This window comes from Urtica dioica, chromosome 5 (assembly GCF_054948205.1).
Source record: "Urtica dioica subsp. dioica isolate 48M chromosome 5, U.dioica_male_clone48M_v1_H2, whole genome shotgun sequence".
Classification (NCBI taxonomy): Eukaryota; Viridiplantae; Streptophyta; class Magnoliopsida; order Rosales; family Urticaceae; genus Urtica; species Urtica dioica.
This window is the reverse complement of record NC_142760.1, coordinates 37,644,102-37,668,746: the sequence shown is the minus strand read 5'-3', so window position 1 is coordinate 37,668,746 and position 24,645 is coordinate 37,644,102. Positions and strand designations below refer to the sequence as shown.

The following is a 24,645-nucleotide window of genomic DNA, read 5'->3' as shown; positions in this document are numbered from 1 at the left end:
TTTTTCCAATGGCATTAGATTGCAAAATGTTTTTAAACATACTAACTTTTAAATGCATTGTTATAGTATATTACCGTTCAACTCTTATATGAGATTGTTTGGAATTCTTAAATGAACAATTTCATATGCCGATGTGTTTTCCCCCCGAGTTATTATCATATCACCATTACATTTTGGGTGTTGTAGCTAAATAACTTATTGACATGATCAATTTCAAAAATAGTGTACGTGTATTTAAAACTAGTAAAAAAATCGCAAATAATGTGAGCAAATAAATTTTGTGCCCATATATGTGAATTATATATAGAGATGTACGTGTTCATATTTGATAAATAATTAAAAACTTAACTTGGAGTATTTTATTGAAAAATTATATGACATGACTTGTTCCATCATTGAAAAATGACACTCCTACTATAAAATGACAACATCCACAAAGTCCATGTGCACTGTAGGAAGACTCGGGCGACACAAAACGAATCATCAGTACAAGACCTCGATGGTAGCATGAGTTCAAGACAAACGAATCCTCGAGGCAAACCCTTAAACTAACTCCTCAAGTCGAATAATCAAGTCAGGCCCTTGATCGTGACATGAATTAAAGACGGGCAAATTAAATTCTCGAACAAAGTCTTTTAGTCAGGTCCGAGACAAAGCTAAGTCCTTGACCATAGCTCGGGCTCATGCCGCGCCAAGACCCCACCACAAAACCTTTGGCCAAGTCCAAGACGCCGAGTTCATGGCGCACTCCCAACACCGAGTCCTTAGCGTGCCTCGACGTACTTCAGCGCAGAGTTCCTTAGCGTGTTCGAGCGTCGAGTCCCTGGACATGCTCCAACATCGAGTCTAAGCATGTGCTAGGAGACACGTGTGCCAAGAAGCCTCGCTTGTACGTCATGCACTTTCTTCGCGCGCATGCTGCTCGAAGATTTGTACACCTCATATCACGCCTTGGACAAGTTTTCAACCACGGCTTGAGGGTTGTCCATAACAAGTAGGGATTCACAGCCAAGTGTGTAGTTCATGACCAAGAGTAGTCTTTGGTCACAAAAATCAAGTGTCTTCAAGGGCCACTAGCCCCTCACAAGTCTCAAGGCCACCATAAATACACGTCATTCCTTCATAAATTCAAGGCAAGTTTCTTTGAACTTGGAAAACTCTATATGTCTCTCACATCATTTTCTCTCACTAGAAAAATAAATTTTCTCTCTACTCTCGAGACGAGACTTGGACCCTTCACCTCACTTCGATCTCTAGAGTAATATTGAGCGTCGGAGCGCGCATCGGAGAAAATCTCTATGCACCATCTTAGCTCATACTTCTTTATTTTCTAAGGTGGCAATGAGCCGAAACTCACTTTCCGACGAGTTAGAACTTTTTACGACCATTTGACCTATGTGTGATCAAACGGTCCGACCCTAAATTAAACCACGTGCGATTTTATAGTATTGATCCAAAAACAACATTAATCCTAATTAATTAGTTTTCAAACACATTGTATAGTCTATTCTTAGTTTCTTACACGTATGTAACAAAACAAAACAAAAATTCATACTTTATTATTTTCTTCCTCCGTCTCTAGTCTATAGTCTCTTCCCAAATATTGTTTGTTGGTTTTTTTTTTTTGGTGTTTTTAAATTCCGCGCCACCACTCCATTGCTGCTCCACTAGCTTCTTCGCTGGCTCTCACTCCTCCAACTCGAATTTCCGAGAAATTCCTCAGGTAAACACCACTTCCTTTCTCACTCAGTGTTTGTTTACCGAGAAATTTTTTATAGAAAAACAATCGAACCAAAACTCCGCTTCATTTTGAAAAAAAGAAATGTAATAAAATATGAGTCGTGTTTTGGTGTTATTACTGAATCGTTTTATTTTCTAGGCGAAAAGAAACCTATTTTTGGATATACTTGCGATGTTGAGAATGAGATAGTCAAAATTGATTTGTAGGAAATTTCCGTCTGCGAATTTGTGCTTAAATTATTTGAGAAAGAATTTCATTTTTGTATATAATGATGTTTCTCTTGTCGGTTTTCAAGCTCTTAAGAAGGGGAAAATTCTCTGTACCATGGGTGACTCGTCAAGGTAAAACTTTATTCTCATTTTTTTTATTTTTATTTTTCACTTGTAATCTATGTTAGAAATCTGGAAAAGCGTATTGCTTCTTTTCATTTCTGAGGACGAGTTCATGTTTTGACTATGACTTGGTGTTGCTAAGTGAGGAGATCAGCGATACGCTCCGTGTACTCGTTGCTACAGATTGCCATTTAGGGTATATGGAAAAGGATGAAATACGGCGACACGATTCGTTTCAGGCTTTCGAAGAGATATGCTCGATAGCTGAAAAAAAGCAGGTGATTTCTCGTAGGTTTTCATATTTTACTCTCGGTATTCACATTTACAAGTTGTGATATGTTACCTTATTGCCCTGATGTATGTCTTCTATCAGGTGGATCTATTACTCCTTGGTGGTGATCTTTTCCATGAGAATAAGCCTTCAAGGTCAACACTGGTCAAGGCCATCGAGATTCTCCGCCGCCATTGCCTCAGTGATCAGCCAATACAGTTTCAAGTTGTTAGCGACCAGACTGTGAATTTTCCAAACACGTAATGACTTTCAAAACTTTTTCTTGTTTGGCTAGTATTTCTGGAGAGTTGATATGTAGCTTTTTGAATAGAAAAAAAGTTCTGTAAGTTTGAGGCCTTCCCGATATTGTTCTGTCTTTGTTTCTTATCACGCAACTTTGTTCTTCCATAGGTATATCTATCTGTGATCTGTCTCAATCTCTATCAAGATATGGTTTGTTTCGTATATTTCCCTCTCTATCATAATTTGATAGAAGCTACGCTTTTTTTTTTCCCTGCTCTTTGACAGATTTGGTCACGTAAATTATGAAGATCCCCACTTCAATGTTGGCTTGCCCGTGTTCAGTATTCATGGAAACCATGACGATCCTGCTGGAGTGGTATTAGTTTTATTTTTATAGTTCAATGAAGTGTTGTATTATGCTAATTTATTAACACGTTCGCTTAAGATCATACCAATATGTATATGTTGACTTCAGAATTCATTTTCATGTCTATAATGGTAACAATTATGTTTACCAATAATGCAAATATATTCCCAACTGCATCTCTCAGGCATTTAGCAACAAAAGCATGATGAACGCTATTCATCTATGAGAAGCATGATGAACGCTATTCATCTTTGACTCTCATTTGCTTTCATACACATTGTTCATATCATGGTTTTGTGTATACAAATATAGGCTGGTTGAGCCTAAAACCTGATATTATTCTCTGAGAGAAGGTTCTTTTCTGCAACTTCGTTCTGATGAAATAATTATGCGTACATATATACAGCAGATAAAAGTCATGAGATTTCCTTATTTAGCTGTTTAAGAAAGAAAATTTCACTTTCTGATCACTTGTTTTCCTCACCTTCCTCAAATTTGTGTTTATGTATGTACATTTTATAATTTAACTGCTCTTATATTTGTTTCACCATTCGGAATCATGAAACTTATGTTCCTTACTGTGGGTAACCATTGACAGGATAACCTGTCTGCAGTTGATATCCTCTCATCATGCAATCTTGTGAACTATTTTGGGAAAATGGTTCTCGGGGGTTCTGGTGTTGGTCAGATAACAATCCAGCCTATTCTTATTCGGAAGGTCTGTTGTTCACTGTTTTTCATTTAGTAAAAGACTACTAACTATTTTTTAAGCCCTTTTTTTAACACCATCAACTCTACAAAATTTCAGGGTTCAACCAGTGTAGCTCTATATGGTCTTGGTAACATTAGAGATGAAAGGCTTAATAGAATGTTTCAGGTAGCATATGCGATGCTGGTTTTCTACATTACTCAGTGATTGAATCATAGATACTTATAATTATTTTTATCCAAACAAATAGAGATGGACCCTGTTGTGTAAATTTACTTTCTTTCTAACTTCATTTCCCAGCAAAAAGTATATTTCGATAACATAGAAATATGGTTTTTTTTTTCAATTAAAATTACAGACGCCACATGCTGTACAGTGGGTGAGACCTGAAGCTCAGGAGGGTTGTCAAGTCTCAGACTGGTTTAACATTCTGGTACTTCATCAGAACAGGTTGTGCTTGCGTGCCTGTGAGTGTATAGAAGAATTAATGCTGCACTTAAAATTTGTATGTTGGGCTGAAATGAGTATGTGATTCTTCTTTTTTGAGTGCTTTGCAGAGTCAAGTCTAACCCTAAAAATGCAATCAATGAGCACTTTTTGCCGCGCTTTCTGGACTTCATTGTTTGGGGACATGAACACGAGTGTCTCGTTGATCCTCAGGTGTGACCGTATACCACTATTTTGTGTAAACATTGATGATAGTAAAAATAATGATATTAATGAAAATTTTCAAAAGAAAACTTCTGTTCTTGACATTCATGCATTGTTTAGGAGTAACTGACTATAGTGAGAATGCTTTATTTTTTTATAGGAAGTTCCAGGAATGGGATTTCACATCACTCAACCTGGTTCGTCTGTAGCTACATCTCTCATTGACGGAGAATCAAAGCCTAAGCATGTGCTTTTGTTAGAAATTAAGGTTGTTCATTTTAATTCTCATTTATAATTGAATCAATCTCTTCAAATTTACTTCCAATCTGAAACTTATGTGTGTATGTGTTGTGAAGGGGAATCAATATCGCCCAACCAAAATACCATTGACATCAGTTAGGCCTTTTGAGTATACAGAGGTAATTTGATGATATTATTCACCAGATATCTACAGATTGTTATGACGGTAAATGATGTAGTTCTCATTGAACAGGTTGTACTGAAAGATGAACAAGATATTGATCCCAATGATCAAAATTCAATTCTTGAACACTTGGACAAAGTAGTGAGTTTTCTTTTGTTACCAAGAACAGTTAATAACATTAACAGGATAGACTAGTTTTATAGGTTTTTTTTTTTAAATATTTTTTATAATACCAATTTTAATCATTCAGGTTAGGAATATGATAGAAAAAGCCAGCAAAAAAGCTGTACGTGGATCAGAGATCAAACTTCCACTAGTCCGTATTAAGGTAACTTTTGCTTTGATTCGAACATCTTTTGTGCTAAATGATGATCCGTACACGCACTTCTGCATCTATAGGTTCTTGTACACTCTCGGTTTCACATCTGGGAAAAGTCAATATACGTTTCTGTTAGTTTTTGTCTTAGGTACAACTTCGATTGTGCTCCCTGGTTGTTGTCGTTCCTTTCGAAACATTGCATTTTAAATGACGATGTTCTCACTTATTATATATCAATAGTTCTAAATCTTCTGTTTACTTTAGTTTAGGGAGATGCTTAACTAATTTCTAATCCCCCATTCACATTGTTGTTTCATTACACGTAGGAAATTTATGGCATGGAAATTTCTTTCGAGTTTGAGAGTCAGCTTCTCTTGTTGATTTTGCAGGTAGACTATTCTGGATTCATGTCAATAAATCCTCAAAGGTTTGGTCAAAAATACGTGGGAAAGGTATTTTTATTCTTTGTCATCCATCATGTGTCTCGAAGCTGGTGATTGGTTCTTACAACCACTACATTTGGAAATAATTTTTGTTATCTAACTATGATAGGTGGCAAATCCTCAAGACATTCTTATATTTTCTAAGGCCTCGAAAAGGGGTAAAACTGAAGGTGAGTAAAACGCACAGCGAATGTTTAGATTTCTCTGTACACTTTTACCAATGGATGCATGTGTTTATAAATTTTTGTTCGGTTTTTTAGTATTGAAACTGTATTGGCTAAATCACCTTGACTTTATTTATACTCTTGTGAAAACTTTATATTTATATTTATTTTCACAGCAATCAATTTTTGGGGTTTCATAGTTCAAAAGAATCTCATCATCTGTTTTTATTGTAGCTAATGTTGGTGATTCCGAACGACTTCGCCCTGAAGAGCTTAATCAACAAAACATAGAGGCTTTGCTTGCTGAACATAATCTGGTATCATCATTTAATGAAGGAATTTCACAAGACTGAGTTCATTTGAAAAACTTCTAGTAAATTTGTTCCTGCCTCTGATAATTTGTATATTATATTGTCGTACAGAAAATGGAGATCCTACCCGTCGATGATTTGGATGTTGCCTTGCAAAATTTTGTTAATAAGGATGACAAAATGGCTTTCTACTCTTGCATAAAATACAATCTTGAGGAAACGCGAGTATGTGCAATCATTAGTTCGGTTTACCAAAGGGTTTCGAGAGCATTGTTCCCTATGAATGATCTATATCAAGCGTGTATCCGAATTATACATTTTTTATCTGGTAGTCCTCGTATTAATGTAACATTACGTGTTCAGCTAATGATTGTGGTTCCTTCGTTCTCACAGAATAAAATTGCTAGGGATTCTGACATTGCGAAATTTGAAGCTGAAGATGTGATTCTTAAAGCTGGAGAATGTTTGGAGGCAAGAAATTTACATACTTTGTGTAATCTACATACTTCATAATGTCTTTTTTTTTTTTTTTTTTTCCTTTTGCATTTTTAGAAATTATGCTGAAAAAATTTCTTTTAAATAAGTACGTGAAAAGCAACTTTTAACAAGCATCCTTTCAAATTTTCATAAAAATTTTTTTTTTATCTATTTATAAGCATTTAGTAAGAGTCGTAGATCATAGAAACGGTTCATGAGGTTACGAATTTTAGCATGAAAATATATTTCCCCTTATCACTTTATAATGGATTGTAATCCCTCGGATACTGATCACAGTTGAATTTCAATTACTGTATTTAATAAACATTCGTCTGATGCAGGAACGTATAAAGGAAAGGTCGACTCGCCCGAAGGATAGTGCAGAACCCTCTTCAGTGTTCCAATCCTCAGAGGTTTGTTTTTTTTTTTCCCCTCTGCTTTCTAGAAATTTTAGTGATCCTTAAATTCATGATATTTAGGCGGCGCATATTTGACTTATTCTGTAGGTGTTCGGAAGTAAAAGTGACAAGGGAATCGGAAATGCAGTTTCTTTTAGTGACGATGAAGACACAACTCAGTTAACAGCCACTAAGTCTACCGCTAGAGGCAGAAAGGCCTCTACCACCACAAGTGTGAGAGGTGGTCGGGGACGGGGTCGGGGCAGAGGAGCGAGCAACTTGAAACAGACGACTCTTGATTCAGCTCTCGGGTTTCGCTCTTCGCAAAGGTAATTAGATCTCTTCACATACCTAAGACCCCGTTTGAAAAACTCATTTAAGTAGATAAAAAATTCTAATGCGCTGTTCAGAAGATTGGGGGGAAATGATCTTTAATAGCTTTTTGTTGGGAGAATTATGACTTTAAATATAAGACTTGGATCAATTTAAAAAAAGTTGGATTCTCCGGTCGCCCCTAATTTACCACACTTGATTAAAGTAGACTTAGTTCATAGATGTTCTTTAATGGGTTGGAATTGGCTTCCCCAACATAGCCTAAGCCTTTTACGACTTCCAAGCCATGATATTTTTTCATAACCTGATTGTATTGTGTACTTTTCCAGAAAAAAACTTTGGTCCTTGGTATGCATGTGATGAGAAGAAACCTTGTATCGCAATCCTTTTGTTCTCCGGGCATCACTGACTTGGGTATCGATATTTTCAATTTGCTATGCCAGGTCAGCATCAGCCGCTGCAACCACTGCAGTGCAAAGCATTGCAACCAATGAGGCCGATGGGATTTCGGGTTCAAGTGACGATGATCGTAGATATCAAGTTGAGGAGGTCGAGGAAAGCTCGGTACGAACTAGCTTCTCAATTGATTTGAAAACACTACCAATGATCTCAAGTGTCTTGAGTTGATTATTTTATCCTCTTGTGTCGAGCATATTATTGCGAGTTCTTTCGAGTCCTAGCTAATTTATATTTCTTCATATAATGGAATGTGAAAGGAAAACGATGAGAGCGTGAAAGGGAAAGGACGCAAAAGGGCTGCCCCGAGGGGAAGAGGAAGAGGGTCAACTCAGTCCAAGCGGGGAAAAGCTTCGCCGAGCTCTGCGGTGCATAGAATGATTATGAGCAAAGACGACGATGACGATGAAGATGATATTCCAAAGAGATTCAATAAACCTCAACAGCGGGTTTGATTCGATAACCATCTTTTTAATTTCTCTTATTTATTTTTTCGTTGGTGGGGTTTCCTTTTGGATTTAGGCCTTAGAGCCTTTGTTGACATTTTTTATTCCTATACTCTTTCACTCCTCAGGTAACAAGAAACTACGGTGCTCTGAGAAGGTAACAGAAGATTGGCTGGCTCACTTAGTCGCATCTTATATTGCACAAGAAAAACGAAAAATTAAACTCTAAACATCACTGCAATCTGTCGAGTGATTTTAGCATTTTTTTCACTGACATGAAACTGTTGACTTTATGTAAACTTGGTTTGAATGTTAATTTTCTATTTGCATTTACACTGATGATGTAGGAATGTTGTTAATCACAAGAAGATAGCAAAAAAGTTGATGCAAACCAGAATGTTAACAATGATGAAGTAAATCAATATTTACAAACCTCAGTCAATGGAAAACAATCATTTTCGCAAACAAAACGCTAGTTGACATATTTCTTACTTTTCCTGCCGTAAGCCAATATAGCTCTCAAGTTTAAAGGGGAAAAAAAGTGTAATGGATAACCCTTCTGCAAAGATGACGGGTAGTTTAAAATGAACTAAAACCCCCCAAACCAAAAAACTGTACACAAAAGGAAGCCAATTCTCACCGGAAACTTGTCCACAAGCACTGTGGAGGTTCTTTAACCAAAGCCATCACAAAATGCACGATCGGTAAAAAGAAGAAGAAGAAGTGTCGGTTTGCTTTGGAAACTGTGCGAAAGTACGTTAGGATTCAAGTTGAACTATACAAACGTCCCAACGTGGCTATCGAAAATGAGCCCTTTGGATCAAACTCTTCGGCTTTTCCAAAATTGCTCGGCCCCGGCTTTTTCCCTGGAGAACAAATTCCACAAAAAATGAGGATCATTTAGAAATTTGACATGCAAATAAAATCCATGAAAAAGATGTCCAATATTTTTTACCTTTGAGCAAACCGTTCCTGCTACAACACTCCCTGAAACAGACTTCTTTACCACTTTCCGATCTCCACCGGCATCGCATTTCTTCTGTGTCAGGTTCTCAGTTTTGGTGGCATTCCCTTTCTTCTGTACCACGTTCTCAACTTTGGCGGCGTTGCATTTCTTCTGTGCCGCGTTCTCTTTTCCTTCACGAGCTAAGTTCCGAGACAAGCTTTTCTTCTTGATCTCCGTAGAGGCCGCCACAGTTGAGTTTGAGCCATTGACTCTCAGTGGCGCCAAAGCTTTACGAGTATCACGACACTGAACCTGCAAGGATCGTTCATTATCAAATAATAAATTTCAACCCACGTGAATGAGTTACGCTACTAAAAGAATATTTTGTTTTTCTCAGCAGCTTTTGTGGTCACCTTTTGTTTTGCAGTACTATTAACAATGCCTCTCGTATTATTCAACATCCCTTCTTCTTCGATCTTCGCCGCCGCTGGTGCCTTTGCTGCAACACAAGACCTCCTCGCAGCATTTCTGCTATCGGGTGTAATTTCTTTTGACCGTACCGACTTGGACTTTGAGACCCCGATTCCAAAACTCGGGTTCGACGAAGACCCGACACTAGACTTGTTGCTGGACGAGGAATTCCGTCCCTTCATCGCTTGTTTTCCTTCGTTGCTGTTGTTGTTGTTATGAATCTCCCCCCTCGTTGCTCGTCTCGCCACATAGCTTTTTCGAAGACACATCTTCATCATCGACAAAAGCTCGTTCGTCTGACCAAATGCGTGGCTGCTCGATATTCCCTCGACGGTCTTGGTTTGTTCTTTTTGGCCGCTACACGATGTAGTAGTGATCGTGCTCGTCGGATTGAGTTCGCTAGTCCTGTTTGCGCCGGAACTCAAACTCTTACTAGAGCTAGTTGATACCTTGCCACTTGAACCGCTTTCGTAAGCTACGATCGACTTTGAATTACGGCTTGAATTGTTTTTTGCTTTATTACTTCCGGGTCCTAGCTTTGAGGGCGAAGATTTTCGGGTCAGAGCCTTGACGGGATGTGTTTTGTCGAAACTATCCTCCTCTTTCCATTTCTTGCTCTTGTATTCTTTTCCTCTTGATTTTGATACAGAACGTGGAAGCTTCGGCGAGGATGTACCGACAAAAACGGAGTCTAGGCTTCTACTCTCATCTCTGCCGTGTAAAAACACAGACTTCAAGTGGCTCGAAGAGCATTGATGATACCTGATCATGGTTTGGTACAAAATCACAAGATAATTAGCAAATATATATCAATCTTGTTCTATCGAAAATCAAAAAACAAAAAAAGCTCAGCGTTGATGAAGCGGAGAGAGTGATTACTGGTGGGTTGTATAGAACCATTCATCGTCGCTGCTATAGAAACATGAAACAGAAGTTACTTTTGTCAGGGTAACATACATAGAGAATCTAAATTATACATTTGAGTATGAGACTAACATGTCATGAACATTTGACTTGGCTTCTAAACTCAGATCAGTCCACATTGGCGCTTCGATTTCGTCCTGTAACAATCAAGTGAGCGAAAAGAAGAAATAACTTAATGGCCAATTAGGTTTATCTTTGACAAAGCTTACGAAAGTAGATCGATGTAGAAAAAATTTACTGATTCAAATGAAAAATACAAGAATTTACTTTTTATAACAATTATAAGGATCGAAGCTTCAAACTAAGCTAAACAAATTCCATGTTATAAAGAAACAGAATAACATGGAAAAAAAGCACATATGTTTGAATCAAATCATCACATCACCATTAAAGTGGGAAAAAAAATGACGAAAGACGCAAATCAAGGATAGAAATTTCCAATCTGTTTGACGGAGAAATAGATTGATTTACAAAGCTTCTAAACCTGATACCTTTACAAATATGATAACTGATCACACAAACAAGCTTTCCTAACGAGAAAATCAAAGGGAATCTAGGTCAAGATTCGTACCAGGAAATCCCAGTGATCGCCGTCTATATTAGAAGCCATTTCCTTTCTTGCTTGCTTTCTTCGTTTCTGTAATTTCAACAAAAGGCTCAGAATCAGAGTACTGAAACCCAAAAGAAAGGGCTTTTCACGGAGAACACCGAAAACTCATCCATGTCCGTACAGATATATTCTTGGCTCTTTTCGTCTTTGTCGCTATTAAAGAACGCCATTGCCTGAGATTTTTTTTTTGTAAAATTGTCTGAGATTTATTGAGGTCGCTTCGTTTCTGTAGAAATGGGTTTTCGCGGGATTGAATGTGAGCCGTTTGATAAGTGGATGATTTTTTTTTTTTTTTTTTTTTCTGTTTCGCTGAAGAGAGCGAGTGTGAGTGTGAGAATTGACGGCTGAGATTGAAACAGTGATGATGACTGTGAAGTGTGATCTGGGGATGTAGTGCGTTGTGTTGTGTCCTAATAATTTGACCGTTGGGTTGGATTTAAAAGTGTCTCTTTTTTAAACTCATTTAAAAGTGTTAACAAGAGCATTGAATATATTGAGAAAAATATATTGGGAGTTATTTATTTGTTTATTTTTCACTTATAATGTCGGGAGTTTATTTTTGAATATATATATATATATATATATATATATATATATATATATATATATATATATGCACAATTATAACATTTTCTTCTCAATAAAAGTTTTACTACATTGAAGCTATTTTTTTTTTCATCTAAATCTAAAAGGACTAGTTCTTATTATAGAATTAATGTTTTACTTTTTCATTCTTTTTTTTTTTTGTGAAGTAAAGAAGATAAATAAAATTGACCATGTTCTAACTATATTGAAGCTTTTTTTTTTCGTAAATCATTTTTTTTTTCAGAAACAGTACCAAAAGAAAAATATTAAAGAGGATCATAATCCTAGAGTTGATAGACATCAATAATTATTAATAAGAATTAGACATAAAGCGGGGATAGCTCAGTTGGGAGAGCGTCAGACTGAAGATCTGAAGGTCGCGTGTTCGATCCACGCTCACCGCATTATTCTTTTACTATTTTTTATTTTAATTCTTAAAAGTCTTAATATGTCGTTTTCTCCCTTGTATTTGTTAAACGACACACTAGCTTTCTTCTGGTTCTATTAATTTGAGAAAATAAGGTTACTGCATTTTAATTTAATTTATTTTCTACATCTCATTTCATCTCTTTGCGTCTGAAAAAAGACAATTGAGTACGGGCGGCGATAGGTCGGATAAAAAGACCAAGATGGGATGGGAGGATGAACAAGAAGTCACGACGATTGCACAACGAATTATTAGAATAATATTTTTTAAAAAAAGTTAAGGGTAGTTAAGGAATATGAATATAACGTAATGCTTTACGTAACTTTTCTAATTTTGAATAATTTGGCTAAAACTCAAATTATACTCGACTTAAATCGACTAATTGTCTAGCTTGGCCATTTATCATCTTATATTTTGACATTAGTAAGAGAATGTTACTCAAAAGTTGATTTGTTTTTTAGACCTAGAATAATAAGGGAAAAAAATCAACAACCTATGACTCAACCACAGCCACACAAACAATGTTTCACAATATATGGCTCTAATAAATAATAATACGAGACTCAAACAAACAAAGAAAAAAGAGCTCACAAAGGATAAAATATGGATAGAAGGATGTGAAATTGAATTACACAAAATCCTTTCAAGCCTTCTGATTGGTCACAATAAGGCTCAAATAAACCCCACAAACAAGCAGAGCATTCTTGGCCACGTCTTTACGTGACTCTTTTCTCTTTCCTCTCACACTATTTACCACAACCCAAGCCCACCTCTTCATTCACCAAGAGAGAAACAACTCAATCAAAGTTTAGAAGTTGAGGCTTGAGGAGAGGCAAAAAAAAAAAAAAAAAAAAAAAAAAAGGAGCTTGAATTCAACATAGAATGATAATGGCAGCCACAGCTAGCTCAAGCACTCTCCTCAAGCCAACCCCATTCCTTGGCCAAACCAAAGCCTCCAAGTCTCTAAGAGATGTTGTCCCTATGGGAACCGGAAAATACACCATGGTATGAAAAAAAATTATAAATAAATCTAGATACTATTCACTTCATTTTATTTTGTGCTAAGTTGTTTTGTTTGTGACATATTTTTTTGTGTAGGGAAACGATTTGTGGTACGGACCGGACAGAGTGAAGTGGTTGGGTCCATTCTCGGCTCAAATTCCGTCGTACTTGACCGGAGAATTCCCCGGAGACTATGGATGGGACACCGCTGGGCTCTCCGCCGATCCCGAGGCTTTTGCCAAGAACAGGGCTCTTGAGGTAACAATTTGACTATTTTTGACTTGTTACCTACCTATTGAAATGACCAAACTATAATGTATCTTTTGAGGAAAAGGGAAAGGATTACCTAAGCTTGTCTTGACTCTTAGTTTAGCATTATTAGTGAAGATAAAAAAAAATTAATAACTGACCATATTTTTTTAACCTAAATTAACCGGGTTAGAGTTCCATTTTGGATGTAAAAAATCAAGTAAAATACATGGAAATTCGGTTAAGCGGGACAACCATAATTTGCAAAATAAAAATAAAACATAAGGCTATTCCTTATGAGAGTATTATAGTAAGGGATTATGAATCTAGAATAATTCTTATTTACTTGACTTACAATTCAAACTAGGGTATATCATGTTTTAAAAAACAATTAAGAATCAAATATACGGCTAGTCCTTACGAGAGCATTATTGTAGGGGATTATGAATCTAGAATAATTCATATTCACTTGCCTTACAAATCAAACTAGGGTATATCATGTTTTTTTAACAAATAAGAATCAAATATAAGGCTAGTCCTTATGAGAGGAATATTGTAAGGGATTATTAATCTAGGCTAATTTTTGTTTACTTGCACCTTCCAATCCAAACTAGGGTATATCATGTTTTTTGTTTTTGTTAACAAATAAGAATCAAATATAAGGCTAGTCCTTATGAGAGGAATAGTGTAAGGGATTATTAATCTTGGCTAATATTTATTTGCTTGCCTTACAAATCAAACTAGGGTATATCATGTTTTTTTTGTTAACAAATAAGAATAAAGTATAAGTCTAGACCTTATGAGAGTAACATTGTAAGGGATTATAAATGTGGACTCATTTTTATTTGCTTGCCTCCCAATCCAAACTAGGGCAAATCATTTTTTTTTTTTTTTTAACTTTTGGCATGCCATTTTTCTTATTTGAATTTAGGTGATCCACGGCCGGTGGGCCATGCTCGGAGCATTCGGCTGCGTGACCCCCGAGGTCCTCCAAAAGTGGGTCGGTGTGCAATTGAAGGAGCCCGTGTGGTTCAAGGCCGGGTCCCAAATCTTCAGCGACGGCGGGCTCGACTACTTGGGCAACCCCAACTTGGTCCACGCCCAGAGCATCCTCGCGGTCTTGGGCTTCCAAGTGGTTTTGATGGGCCTCGTCGAGGGCTTCCGTATCAACGGGCTCGACGGCGTGGGAGAGGGAAACGATCTCTACCCCGGAGGCCAATACTTTGACCCATTGGGCTTGGCCGATGACCCGGTCACTTTTGCCGAGCTCAAGGTCAAGGAGATCAAGAACGGAAGGCTCGCTATGTTCTCCATGTTCGGATTCTTCGTCCAAGCCATTGTCACCGGAAAAGGACCCATTGAGAATCTCCTCGACCACCTTGACAGTCCTGTCGCCAACAATGCTTGGGTCTACGCCACCAAATTCACCCCCGGCTCGTAAATTTTTTTTTTTTTTTTTTGGCTCGTGTTGTATTGTGAATTATTATTGATCTTTTGCTCCATAATGAACACGAAAACATTTCTACTTTTGTAAAGAAATCTAAGTAGATTGTATCGGTTTATTACATACCCAGTTGAACTCGGGATTTTTCTAGTATCACTTGTGTTCATTTGGTTAAGGAAGTAATGGATTGTTTGTAATTTCTTCCCTTGAAGTGCAACGCTCGAGTTCTAATCAATTAGATTATCAAAGATTAAAATGCCTGTTGAAGATAATTGCCCGACGTTTTTTCATTTTTACATAAATGTCGTTAGTCAAAATTTCACTGGTTGTTTTTTCTCAACTTATTTTTATTTTTTAACGTAAATTATGTACTTTCACCGATATAGTTAGAAAATTTTCAATGAACTCACGTCAATTTTACTAATCCATGTTCCATGCTTTTAAAGACACGTAAAAGATTATAGATGAGAGGAAAGTGAGTGCCGAGTCTGATAACATATTATTCTGATGAATGTGAAGAACATGAACATGAATAACAGTAACACAATAAAAGAAAATAACTACACATAAACAAGGGAAAGTATATGAACACTTTTCCCATGTATCTTCAGTGCTTGACCTCTGAAGCGGTTTCTATACTAACGTCTAAATAATAACAATAAACAACAACGAACATATACACAAATTTAACTGATCTTGAGCTGAAATCACTACAACGGTCTATCTTCTAGGTATGCACAAACTTTATCCAAACTTCCACCTGGGTTGCGAAAAATCGGTAGATGTGACAGATATACAACAAAGCTCTCTTTTCCTCTTTCCGTATTTGCACGAATTTTTGTCGGGGAAAAAAAATTTCCGGCTACGACTTGATTCTCTCCCACCACTTCCGGCGGCCGTCGGATTGTCCGAGCCTGTGGACCTTGGATTTCGTCTCCCTCAGCCTGGCCTTGTACTCCTTCTTCCACATCTCGAACCGGATCTTGAGCTTCCGAAGCTCCGCGTCGGAGTTCGATTTCGAGATCGGCAAGCCCGGCCTGGTGATTTCCGTGAGGGCTTTGGCGTCGTCGTCGAAGGTCTGTCTCTGCTGCTCGAACTCGCGGATGAGATTGCTGACCGCGTTGAGGGTTCCGTTCGTGTCCCGTCCGACTCCGACGCTGTTCGAGTTTTTGAGGGGCGTGGTTGCGCCGGGGGTCCGAGATCCCATTGACGTGGCGTCCGAGTCGTAGTACCGCGGTGACGTGGCGGCTTCGGCTCTTCCGGGTATTTGACCCGCCGGGGTATCGACCATGCTCTTTCTCGCTGCAGCGAGACTCATCTGCAACATAGTCGAGGTCAAAATACGACTCCTTGTGTTATAATACCGCACAATTCTAAACAGATTCGGAAAATAAGACGTACATCTCGTGTTTATTCATAATTTACTTTTTAACTTTTGTAGCATGCGAAAAGCATATAAGCATAGGGTTTACAGATTATATGTTTAATATTGAACTTTTTTTTTCCTTTCTTTTTCTTTAACTTTTTTTAATAAACATTTATTATTGATCTAACACACAAACTTACTTGCAGAGATGCCATCTGTTTTTGCCACAATTCTTCCATGGACTTCATTTTTAGCTCGTATTCCGACCATCTTGTCTCAACCTGAAGTAGTTGCTCACGAAGAGCGGCGTTTTCCTCTTCCTTTTGCTCCACAGTTTCGTCTGCCTTGACGACTCGCTGTTGAAGCTCTTTTACGGATGAAGGCATATCAACCTGCTCCTGTAAAATGAAAATTCACATTAGAGACACAAGAGATATAACATTTAAAAATTAAATATTGACATTTATGGATAGCATCAGAAGATCCTGAAGGAACTGTGTAACTGTAAGTTTTTTGTCCAAGAACTATGACACAAGTTAACGCCACTGAATGCCATAAGGTGAAGCAAAAAAAGATCTTTTATTTTTATTTTTATCATAATTATGATCCAAAAAAATAATACCTTGACGTCAGATACCCTTCTTCCAGTCTTCTTTCTATATTTTTCACTGTTCGGTATTGTTATCCTCGGCCCATGTGTGCCATTAAGTTGCTTCCGAACTAATACTCCCCGAATTACTAAAGAAGAAAATAACACAGAATGAGAATTTTGGGAAACACAGCCAAAGTGTGTACTAAGAATGAAGTAAAAACTTTTACCTGACTGTATCTGAATAACTGCCTCCAGCTCTTCATCGGTTTTAGGAGCACTAGCTGTGCGCCACTTTACGACAATATTGTTCTTGCTCCTCGTAATTTCATTATGAATGCCTGCATTATGGAAGTATATAATTACCGAGTTAGGGAAGAAATTCAATTGCGTAGCCAACTTAGGCTTATCCGAGGAGTAGAAGTGAATGTATTATGACCCAAGAAAAGTGTTGCTTGTGCCACAACTTCACTTGTGTGCAAAGTCTTGAAATTTTTTATTCTTTATTATTTTAAGATCAGAAATGAAATGCTCTTTCCGGCAGAGCCGTTATCATTATAATAGTCCCAGTATTTCTTTAAAAAAAATCAGAAATGAAATGATTGAGGATGGGTTGCATTACATGATTTTAATGATTTCGCTCCCTTTTTAAGCTCATTGAAACGACGCCGAGCCTGGTGGCCACGAAAATATTTCTGAACACCAACTATACCTCGTAGAAGTTGTCTTCTCTTTTGCTCCAATTTCTCAATCTATGAAGGACAGAGGACAACACAAGTTGTCAAAATACCTTTCACTACAGTTAAAAATAAAATAAAAAATGCACTCACAGCCAAAAATGAGCAGATAAATAAAATAATAATATTGCAGTAATAACAGAAATTTCGGTTTACCTGTCCCGACTGAAGAAACACTTTAGTGTAGCCGATTCGGTACGTCTCTGGATGGAGCCCTAGTTGTTGAAGAACAGCTATGGATACACTTAATGGATCCTCAGGTAGGCTAAACTTCGGAAGTAACAACCCATACCTAAAGAAAAATAAAAAAGCACATTAGAAACATTGTTAAAGTAAACACGTGCAACAAGGATATCTACGGTACTATTTGTCGCCGTTATTTTTGTATCTCCCAGACAACAGCAAAAAGAGGATCGATGACTAGAGGGGTATTTAACAGTGTCAGCTCACCTTGCTGAAAACTCTTGATGTTTCATTTTAGTCGGATATCCCATTTGTGATACTTTGACAATCTCCAACACTCCAAAACATCGTAGTTGCTTGGCAACAATATCTACTTCATACTTGCCAGGAAGCTGCTTATTATTTGGCCTTATGCAACAAATAAAATGGGGTCTTGTGCTCTCCAAACGGCGCATTAGTTTGAACAACAATAGCTACAAGAATAGACCAATGAGTATTGAAAATTATTATTAAGAGATATGGTAATATGCCGGCCATGTCTTAGACTAAAATTGCCTTTAATAATTAAGCTCCGAAAAACAAAAGGGTTACGTCTAAAGATATCAAGCTCAAGAATTATGCACTCATTACCTTAAATTCTGTTGCAAAACTCTGGCTCTGGGAATCCAATGAACTGATTCGACTTTCCATTTTGGCCGCAAACAACTTTAGTAGTTCATTGCGACTAGATGAGAGCAGGTGGAGAAAATGAGTATGCAAAGAATCTTTGTTCTTCTCTAGAAAGCCATTTGTATCGTAAAGAACCTAGCAGAAATAACAAGAAAGCGTTTAAATAGTTAGGGAAAACCATAAGAAAAGAGCTTTATAAAAAAATAAAAAAATAAATGTATTCTATCAGAATAAATGTATTCTTCCAGAAATGCAGTTCCACAACCTCTTTCACAACAATGAAGACTCTACTTAACAATAACAAAACCAACCTCTCCAGCATGGTGTCGAACACTGAAGGCCCTTCCTCTTTCTCCTTTGAAGAAAGAATTCAAACTCAAATGTTGCTTTAACTTATTGGCAAAGGTCAAATCACTGGCCTTGGGCAAGTTTGATTCCTCGTCCAGCACAGATATCAACCCTGAAGATTTCTGCACATTCCGAAGATATTTGCTGATTTAGACCACTTCAAAGCTGTAATGGTAGAACCTCACACATATCGACACATATCAAAGGCTTGGCTTTCTAATATACCTTCTCAAATAGATCCAGGCACTCTAGGTTATCGGCAAAGTCTACTTTGGTCCAGATAATACCATCCCGTTCATAATCCTGAAATCAACACGAAATGTATCATTAGAAAGAGAAACAGAAAATAAAGGGATGGTAAGCGAGATAAATTTGGTTAAAAAGAACAGTATTTTAGAACGTATAAGCTTCATAAAGCTATTGCATAGTTTCCATAGTCAAATATGCCCACCTGTTGCTCAAGTTTAAGCAAATGCCTGTTGAAATGCTGTTGCAACCTCTCATTTGCATAGTTAATGCACATTTGTTCGAAGCCGTTCTTCTGAGGAATCAAAGATTTGACGATTACGATCCCCGAACTGACTAAAATAGTGACACGTGAATGGGGAAACTCATACCTGAAAAGTCTCAAAACCATATATGTCAAGAATACTGATCGATCTCCAAACATCATTTGCTCCCACCTGAACCGACTTGTTTAACTGCTCTACAAGCCAGTCAAACAAACTCGCATAGATAAATTTTGCCAAAGCATCCCTTCTGTCACTTGCCTGCATAATGAGGGTAAATTTAATTTCAGGTGAAAGCTTTCGTAGGAGGGAGAAAATGGACTCTTTCATCTTATAGTAGGCAAACCTGCTGTAAGGTCCATTTCCTGGCAATGCTGTCCTTTCCAGCTTCACTTTTATGTCTAGACAACGATAATATCAGCTTTTCGGTACTGCAGCCGATCAGTTTTGCAGCATTGGTTACAGCTGCAAAAAAAAAAAAAAAAAAAAAAAAAACATTTATTGTAATGACTCGAGAGATATCAACTTCCAGTTTCCTCATTCCTTAAAGAGTTAAAAAAAAAAATCCTTATTAAAAAACAACTGCAAGGAAAAGAAGGAAGTGATACGATCCAGGGTAGCTCGAAACACAAATTGCTAATATTATTGATAAACTCGCTTCACAATGCGAGAGATGAATTAATCTCTCTGATTACACTTGTCTACAACGAAAGAAAATAAAATAACTCGATAGCTGTTCTCATAAACCTAATGGAACGCCAACTTATTTATACAAAAATTAATTTATACAAATAAATAACAAAATAAAATAAAATTACTTATCTACCCTTCCAGGTCTAACAGAAAGATGGTAGATATGGGTTACCTTCATCAGACAAAACCTCCACTTGGTTGCCATTGTCAACAGCTTCGAATGATATGTTTCCCAACCATAATACAGCCGCAGTAATTGAAAATAGACGCTCTTGATCTTCTTTAGAAATCCGTAAAATGTCGAGTGCTTTCTGGTTATATGGTAAGCGGGAAGAAATAATAAAAACAATGAGATGAAGATAAATCGTATAAAAACCATGTGAGATTTTGTTGCAACATAAATTGCGTCCGTACCGAGAGAGTATGGAATTTCTCAGCTTCATCAACACCATCAATTCCTAAGCAATCACTCTGGTTAAGATATTTGTACTCGGTAGCCATTTTAAGATTTAGTTTTTCTGCAAAAGAAAAAAAAAAGTTATACGTATACACACGTGCATACAAATACACGGACATATACATATCGTATATATGCTTTTATTAAGTTTGAAGTGATGACTAAGACTTTGCATGCGGTAGGTGCATCTAACTTTATAAAAAGGAAACAAATGACAAATTTCTGAATTGACACCATAAAGCATACATGACTATCAACATCACTGCTAAACGTCAATATCTATCTAGTCTATATGTCCTCTACAGTACAAGAATGACTTAAAACTAAATATATCTGCTATTTTAAGCACATCAGAATTACACGTGCACATGGGATTTCTAGAACTTAAGAGAACCCAGGGGCTCAAAGGTTTGATTTGATTCACCAACTACGCATTTTTTTCAGTATAACTGCTAGTACTTGACTTGAAAGACAAGGATTATGTATTGTTACACAGTCAATGTCATATTTATAAACATATATACGTAGTAATAAATCAACCGAACTGAATGCTTACCTCTTAGATGTTTTGGAGCACCAGCACAGAGTTGATAGAAGATATGGTATGACCTTTCGCCATCGGCTACCTGAACAACTCGTGACTGCCCAAAGAGAACAGTACAGGATCAGATAAGGAATATTAAATAATTTGAAAGCATCTATGAAATTACATCAATAGTTACCTTGTCAAGAAGAACTGTCCATTATGATTTGTTGAGAGATTTTCATGTTTGACAGTCACATGAAGTTGAGATAATTGGATCAGTATCAAAATTTATAATTAAAAAAAAAAATTATATTTCACACCCAGAGCAGAAAAAGACAGAAGTACTTACATGCTTGGATGTCAGCACCAACAATTTTCCCAGACGAAGTGAAATGAATTTCAATCAACTTCCCCTGCAACCAATCAGAAATAAATTTTCAGCCAATTGTATAACTTTTCAATCTCGCTTTCACAACATTAAGCAATCAAATGATGATTTTCATATGAGGTGAACTCACAAATCGGCTAGAATTTTTATTATTATATGTCTTTGCGTTCCCGAATGCTTCCAAAATATAATTGCTCTGAAGGATTTTTTCCTCGGTGCCAGAACAGTGACCACTAAGATCAGCCAAATACTGCATTGCAAATTTCGCTGTCTCGGTCTTCCCAGCTCCGCTTTCCCCACTGTAAAAAAAGGGTAGCGAAGAAAGAAAAAAAAAATCAACATGGGAAAATGGTACTTCGAATCTCTGATGTGGACAGAGATTGAGGTTCGAATTGGATGAAAAACCACCAAGCAAAATTCTATAAAGAAGCACCAATACATATACAATTAATTGACGACTCTAACCTTATGATAATCGATTGATTTACTTCATCTGCAATATTGAAGTTACATAGAAAAAGAAAAGGTTTAGAGCCAAAGTTAAGTGACGATGAGATAAATCCTAATCTCAATGTCAAAAACAGCATCACTCTGATTATAAAAATACAAAAAATTCACCTCTCATCATCTCATTATAAGCTTTGTCTATAACAGCATAAACATGAGGACTGTCCATTCTCCTTTCCTTATATGCCTTGACAAAATCATCTCCATAAACTTGAATATCTTTGAAGGGATTGACAGCAAGCAAGACTGGTCCTGCTTTGCTCTTCAGAAGAGGGGGAAAAAATTACAATGAGAGCAACAAGATAATGAAAATTACTAGAAGATGCGTATAAAGGAAAAGCATCCACTTACATAAATCGTATCTTTAGAGTATCTGAACTGGAGATTGTGAAGAAGAGATGGATCATTTAAATAACTGAGCTGTGCAAGATCATCCACTCCATTGAGGATATTTGGATTTGCTGGTAAAAGCTCAGACGATGCAACTTTCATGACCTATAGAAGTTGTGCGAAAATCAATAAACGAATAGACAGAAAAAGATAAACAAAAATACTAATAGTTCATACAGCTTATTATATACAGGGCAAGAACTTACATTTCCCTTCGAGAGAGCAACATGAACATGCTCTGCTGAAGTTGACTGTATTGTCCCCAACTCCCACTGGCCGCATGGCAATCGATACCAGACACGAAGTTTCTGAAACGAAATTCTAATTCTGTTAGATATAATTTTACCAAATAGTACATTAGAAGCTAAGTCAATAATTCTACAGTGTTTTCACAAATAGTAAGGTTAAGCGATGATACACATACAAATACCCAACGACTTCTGCAATATTTCCTTTAAGCTTAAACCCATGTCCAGACTGTCTAAATCACAATAATATTTGCAAAATTCAATGTTACAATTTCAGGGCATCATTATGACACAAATCCCAGCACCTTGCTAAACTGAATCTTCCATCGCTATCCAATTTAGCATAGAAAGTAGACTCAGTACTAAAGTGTACGAAACTGAGATCTTTAGCAGCGTTTTCTTCCAACTAAGATCTCTGTGTTTACAGTAAAGACAATTTTTTCAACAAATTTAACGTTAAATTTAAGTACATCTTTAAGACACAACACAAATCCACCTAGCTATAGTGAACCTTCAAAAAATCTAATCAAAACCTATGAAACATAATAATCTTCACATTTTAAGTCCATATATACCTTTCTGATGAAGTATCCAATGTTATCATCCCCGTCGTTTGAGTTCTCTTCCAGCTCGTTTCCGATCTCCTCGTAAGGCGAATCGTCACCACTGCTGTCTCTCGCCTTCTTGCTCCCGAAAAAACTCATCTCCGCACCCGAACCGTTCTCCTTCCTCTTCACGTCCTCAACTCCGTTCGGCAGATTTTCCGGCGACCGATCCTCGTCTCCGAGGCTGAAGTTAGTTGGCAGAGACCGCCTCGCCGGAGGAAGCCGGCCACGCGAGGTCGGCCGAGCTGGCAATGCCGGAGGCAAATCCTTTGGTTTCTCCTCTTCGTCTCTCCGCCGCAGCGAATCCAACATTTCCTCCAACGAGCTCCGGCCGATCGTCGCCGGCGACGCCGATAGCATCATCTTTCGCCTCTTATTAACAGGAAACTCAAATTTCTCCGAGAAAGAGAGAAAATAAAAAGTTCAACGAACACCTGAAAAGCTTGAATTTTCACACTCCGACTCCGGTAACCATGATTCCACAAAACCTAGCTCCAGAACAGAGCAACCAAAACCTCTAATTATCTCCTTAATCCTCAAATCTTCTCGTCAAAACCACCGAATTGACTCCAGATATAGCTCAAATATCCAAATTTGAAAGCGAAACAGCTACGACTCGCCTTTCCTTTTTAGTAATCGTTTCTAATTCCGTCGAAAACATAAAAACCTTCACGAGAGAGCGAATTCAAAAATAGCATTTGGCATTTCCGAGACCACGATATTCGAAACTCGATAAGGAAAAAAAAAAAAAAAAAGCGTGAGTTTCGAGGTCTAAGAAAGTGAGAAATACAGACCACGAAATGAAGAGACGTTAACGAAAAATTGTTCTTCAGAGAGAGAGAGAGAGAAGAAACAACCTTTGAAATAACAGAGAAAGAAAGAATAATGAAGGAGATGAAGAAGAAGATAGTTTCTAAATAAATGGAATATAAAATAAAATAGTAGGCTTCTGATTGAATTGAACAATTGAAATTAGAAATATGGTCTTTATTTTAGAAACAACAACAATATTGTAAACTTAATTTTTCTATTTCTTTTTCTTTTTTGGGTTTTGAAAATTAAAATGAGAGATGTCGTCGTTTTTTTTTTTTTTTTTTTTTTTTTTTTTTGCTGTTGTTGTTGTCTCTGGCTCTCTTCAAGCTTTTATTTTGTAGTTTGTTTTTATCGTTATATTTTAGTTTTTTCTTCGAGAGAAAATATAAATTCAAAAGTTTCAGGTTGGTGAACATTCGTGTCTTGAGAAAACCGTTTGGATCTGATAAGGAGTGAAAAAGAAATAGATAAAATAACGTAACAGTAATGATGACGGTGATATAGAATAATATTGGACTTATAATTTATTATGGATTTCATTTAATTTAAAAAAAAATTAGAAAAGAACATTAGATGCGAGTAATATATAAGTGACAAGCAGAGAGGTGGTATGTGTGTTGGACAAAAAAAGAAGTGGTGTTTTTGGATTAGCACGTATTTTTTTAGGAAATTACAAGATTGGTATCTAGTATCTACCTATATTTGAAATTTGTTTTCGTGGACTTGAAAGAAGTGGTGTTTTTTTATTAGCACGTATTTTTTAGGAAATTACAAGATTGGTATCTAGTATCTACCTATATTTGAAATTTGTTTTCGTGGACTTAAAACTTAGAGAAATATCAAAACTAGACTTCATAGTTGAAAAATATTTAAA

General features: G+C 36.9%; 4 protein-coding genes and 1 non-coding gene across 7 annotated transcripts; 3 read left to right on the top strand and 2 right to left on the bottom strand.

Annotated features, from left to right (window-relative positions):
- Positions 1-1,588: 1,588 nt before the first annotated feature.
- MRE11 (DNA repair and meiosis protein (Mre11)) lies at positions 1,589-8,448 on the top strand. Its single transcript, XM_089615058.1, has 23 exons — positions 1,589-1,723; positions 2,037-2,082; positions 2,216-2,351; positions 2,447-2,604; positions 2,873-2,963; positions 3,553-3,672; positions 3,763-3,831; positions 4,022-4,113; positions 4,221-4,323; positions 4,475-4,582; positions 4,671-4,733; positions 4,808-4,879; positions 4,989-5,066; positions 5,447-5,509; positions 5,610-5,670; positions 5,899-5,981; positions 6,087-6,200; positions 6,369-6,446; positions 6,794-6,865; positions 6,959-7,179; positions 7,627-7,747; positions 7,900-8,088; positions 8,214-8,448. The coding sequence occupies exons 2-23, from the start codon at positions 2,066-2,068 to the stop codon at positions 8,244-8,246; spliced, it is 2,142 nt and encodes a 713-aa protein (XP_089471184.1). The 5' UTR covers positions 1,589-1,723; positions 2,037-2,065; the 3' UTR covers positions 8,247-8,448.
- Positions 8,449-8,508: 60 nt separating this feature from the next.
- On the bottom strand, positions 8,509-11,383 carry LOC149398273 (uncharacterized). 3 transcript variants are annotated; one of them, XM_089615061.1, is made up of 7 exons: positions 11,158-11,383; positions 10,998-11,063; positions 10,499-10,563; positions 10,382-10,411; positions 9,445-10,264; positions 9,041-9,343; positions 8,509-8,951 (listed from the first exon to the last, which is right to left on the bottom strand). In XM_089615061.1, exons 2-7 carry the CDS (start codon positions 11,034-11,036, stop codon positions 8,883-8,885), a joined length of 1,326 nt encoding a protein of 441 aa, XP_089471187.1. In that variant the 5' UTR covers positions 11,037-11,063; positions 11,158-11,383; the 3' UTR covers positions 8,509-8,882. The 3 variants fall into 3 exon arrangements, with proteins under 3 accessions (XP_089471187.1, XP_089471185.1, XP_089471186.1); XM_089615059.1 differs by having other exon boundaries at positions 10,382-10,414; positions 11,158-11,382; XM_089615060.1 differs by lacking the exon at positions 11,158-11,383 and having other exon boundaries at positions 10,382-10,414; positions 10,998-11,149.
- A 569-nt stretch (positions 11,384-11,952) lies between these two features.
- Positions 11,953-12,025, top strand: TRNAF-GAA (transfer RNA phenylalanine (anticodon GAA)). The gene has a single exon. It is a non-coding gene; the product is annotated as a tRNA-Phe (tRNA).
- A 773-nt stretch (positions 12,026-12,798) lies between these two features.
- On the top strand, positions 12,799-14,947 carry LHCB3 (light-harvesting chlorophyll B-binding protein 3). The gene is made up of 3 exons (XM_089614900.1): positions 12,799-13,053; positions 13,147-13,308; positions 14,231-14,947. Exons 1-3 carry the CDS (start codon positions 12,931-12,933, stop codon positions 14,738-14,740), a joined length of 795 nt encoding a protein of 264 aa, XP_089471026.1. The 5' UTR covers positions 12,799-12,930; the 3' UTR covers positions 14,741-14,947.
- A 272-nt stretch (positions 14,948-15,219) lies between these two features.
- On the bottom strand, positions 15,220-24,168 carry ATM2 (myosin 2). Its single transcript, XM_089614899.1, has 25 exons — positions 23,579-24,168; positions 22,929-23,446; positions 22,312-22,413; positions 22,067-22,210; positions 21,827-21,977; positions 21,674-21,701; positions 21,339-21,507; positions 21,170-21,233; positions 21,017-21,030; positions 20,851-20,935; positions 20,252-20,355; positions 20,010-20,148; positions 19,491-19,609; positions 19,253-19,405; positions 19,087-19,176; positions 18,861-18,938; positions 18,599-18,757; positions 18,249-18,422; positions 17,886-18,091; positions 17,592-17,727; positions 17,321-17,450; positions 16,929-17,039; positions 16,732-16,847; positions 16,310-16,507; positions 15,220-16,061 (listed from the first exon to the last, which is right to left on the bottom strand). The coding sequence occupies exons 2-25, from the start codon at positions 23,319-23,321 to the stop codon at positions 15,606-15,608; spliced, it is 3,519 nt and encodes a 1,172-aa protein (XP_089471025.1). The 5' UTR covers positions 23,322-23,446; positions 23,579-24,168; the 3' UTR covers positions 15,220-15,605.
- Between the last annotated feature and the right edge of the window lie 477 nt (positions 24,169-24,645).

Coding starts and splice junctions, on each gene's coding strand:
- MRE11 (XM_089615058.1), top strand. Junction 5,067..5,446: donor TTCCACTAGTCCGTATTAAG/GTAACTTTTGCT, acceptor TTGATTTTGCAG/GTAGACTATTCTGGATTCAT. Junction 7,180..7,626: donor GGGTTTCGCTCTTCGCAAAG/GTAATTAGATCT, acceptor TTGCTATGCCAG/GTCAGCATCAGCCGCTGCAA.
- LOC149398273 (XM_089615059.1), bottom strand. CDS start 11,036: ATGGCTTCTAATATAGACGGCGATCACTGGGATTTCCTG. Junction 10,265..10,381: donor TGGTTCTATACAACCCACCA/GTAATCACTCTC, acceptor AACCATGATCAG/GTATCATCAATGCTCTTCGA. Junction 9,344..9,444: donor ATAGTACTGCAAAACAAAAG/GTGACCACAAAA, acceptor CGATCCTTGCAG/GTTCAGTGTCGTGATACTCG.
- LHCB3 (XM_089614900.1), top strand. CDS start 12,931: ATGATAATGGCAGCCACAGCTAGCTCAAGCACTCTCCTCAAGCCAACC. Junction 13,054..13,146: donor GAACCGGAAAATACACCATG/GTATGAAAAAAA, acceptor TTTTTTGTGTAG/GGAAACGATTTGTGGTACGG. Junction 13,309..14,230: donor CCAAGAACAGGGCTCTTGAG/GTAACAATTTGA, acceptor ATTTGAATTTAG/GTGATCCACGGCCGGTGGGC.
- ATM2 (XM_089614899.1), bottom strand. CDS start 23,321: ATGATGCTATCGGCGTCGCCGGCGACGATCGGCCGGAGCTCGTTGGAG. Junction 18,939..19,086: donor TGCTTAAACTTGAGCAACAG/GTGGGCATATTT, acceptor TGTTGATTTCAG/GATTATGAACGGGATGGTAT. Junction 18,758..18,860: donor GCCTGGATCTATTTGAGAAG/GTATATTAGAAA, acceptor CGGAATGTGCAG/AAATCTTCAGGGTTGATATC.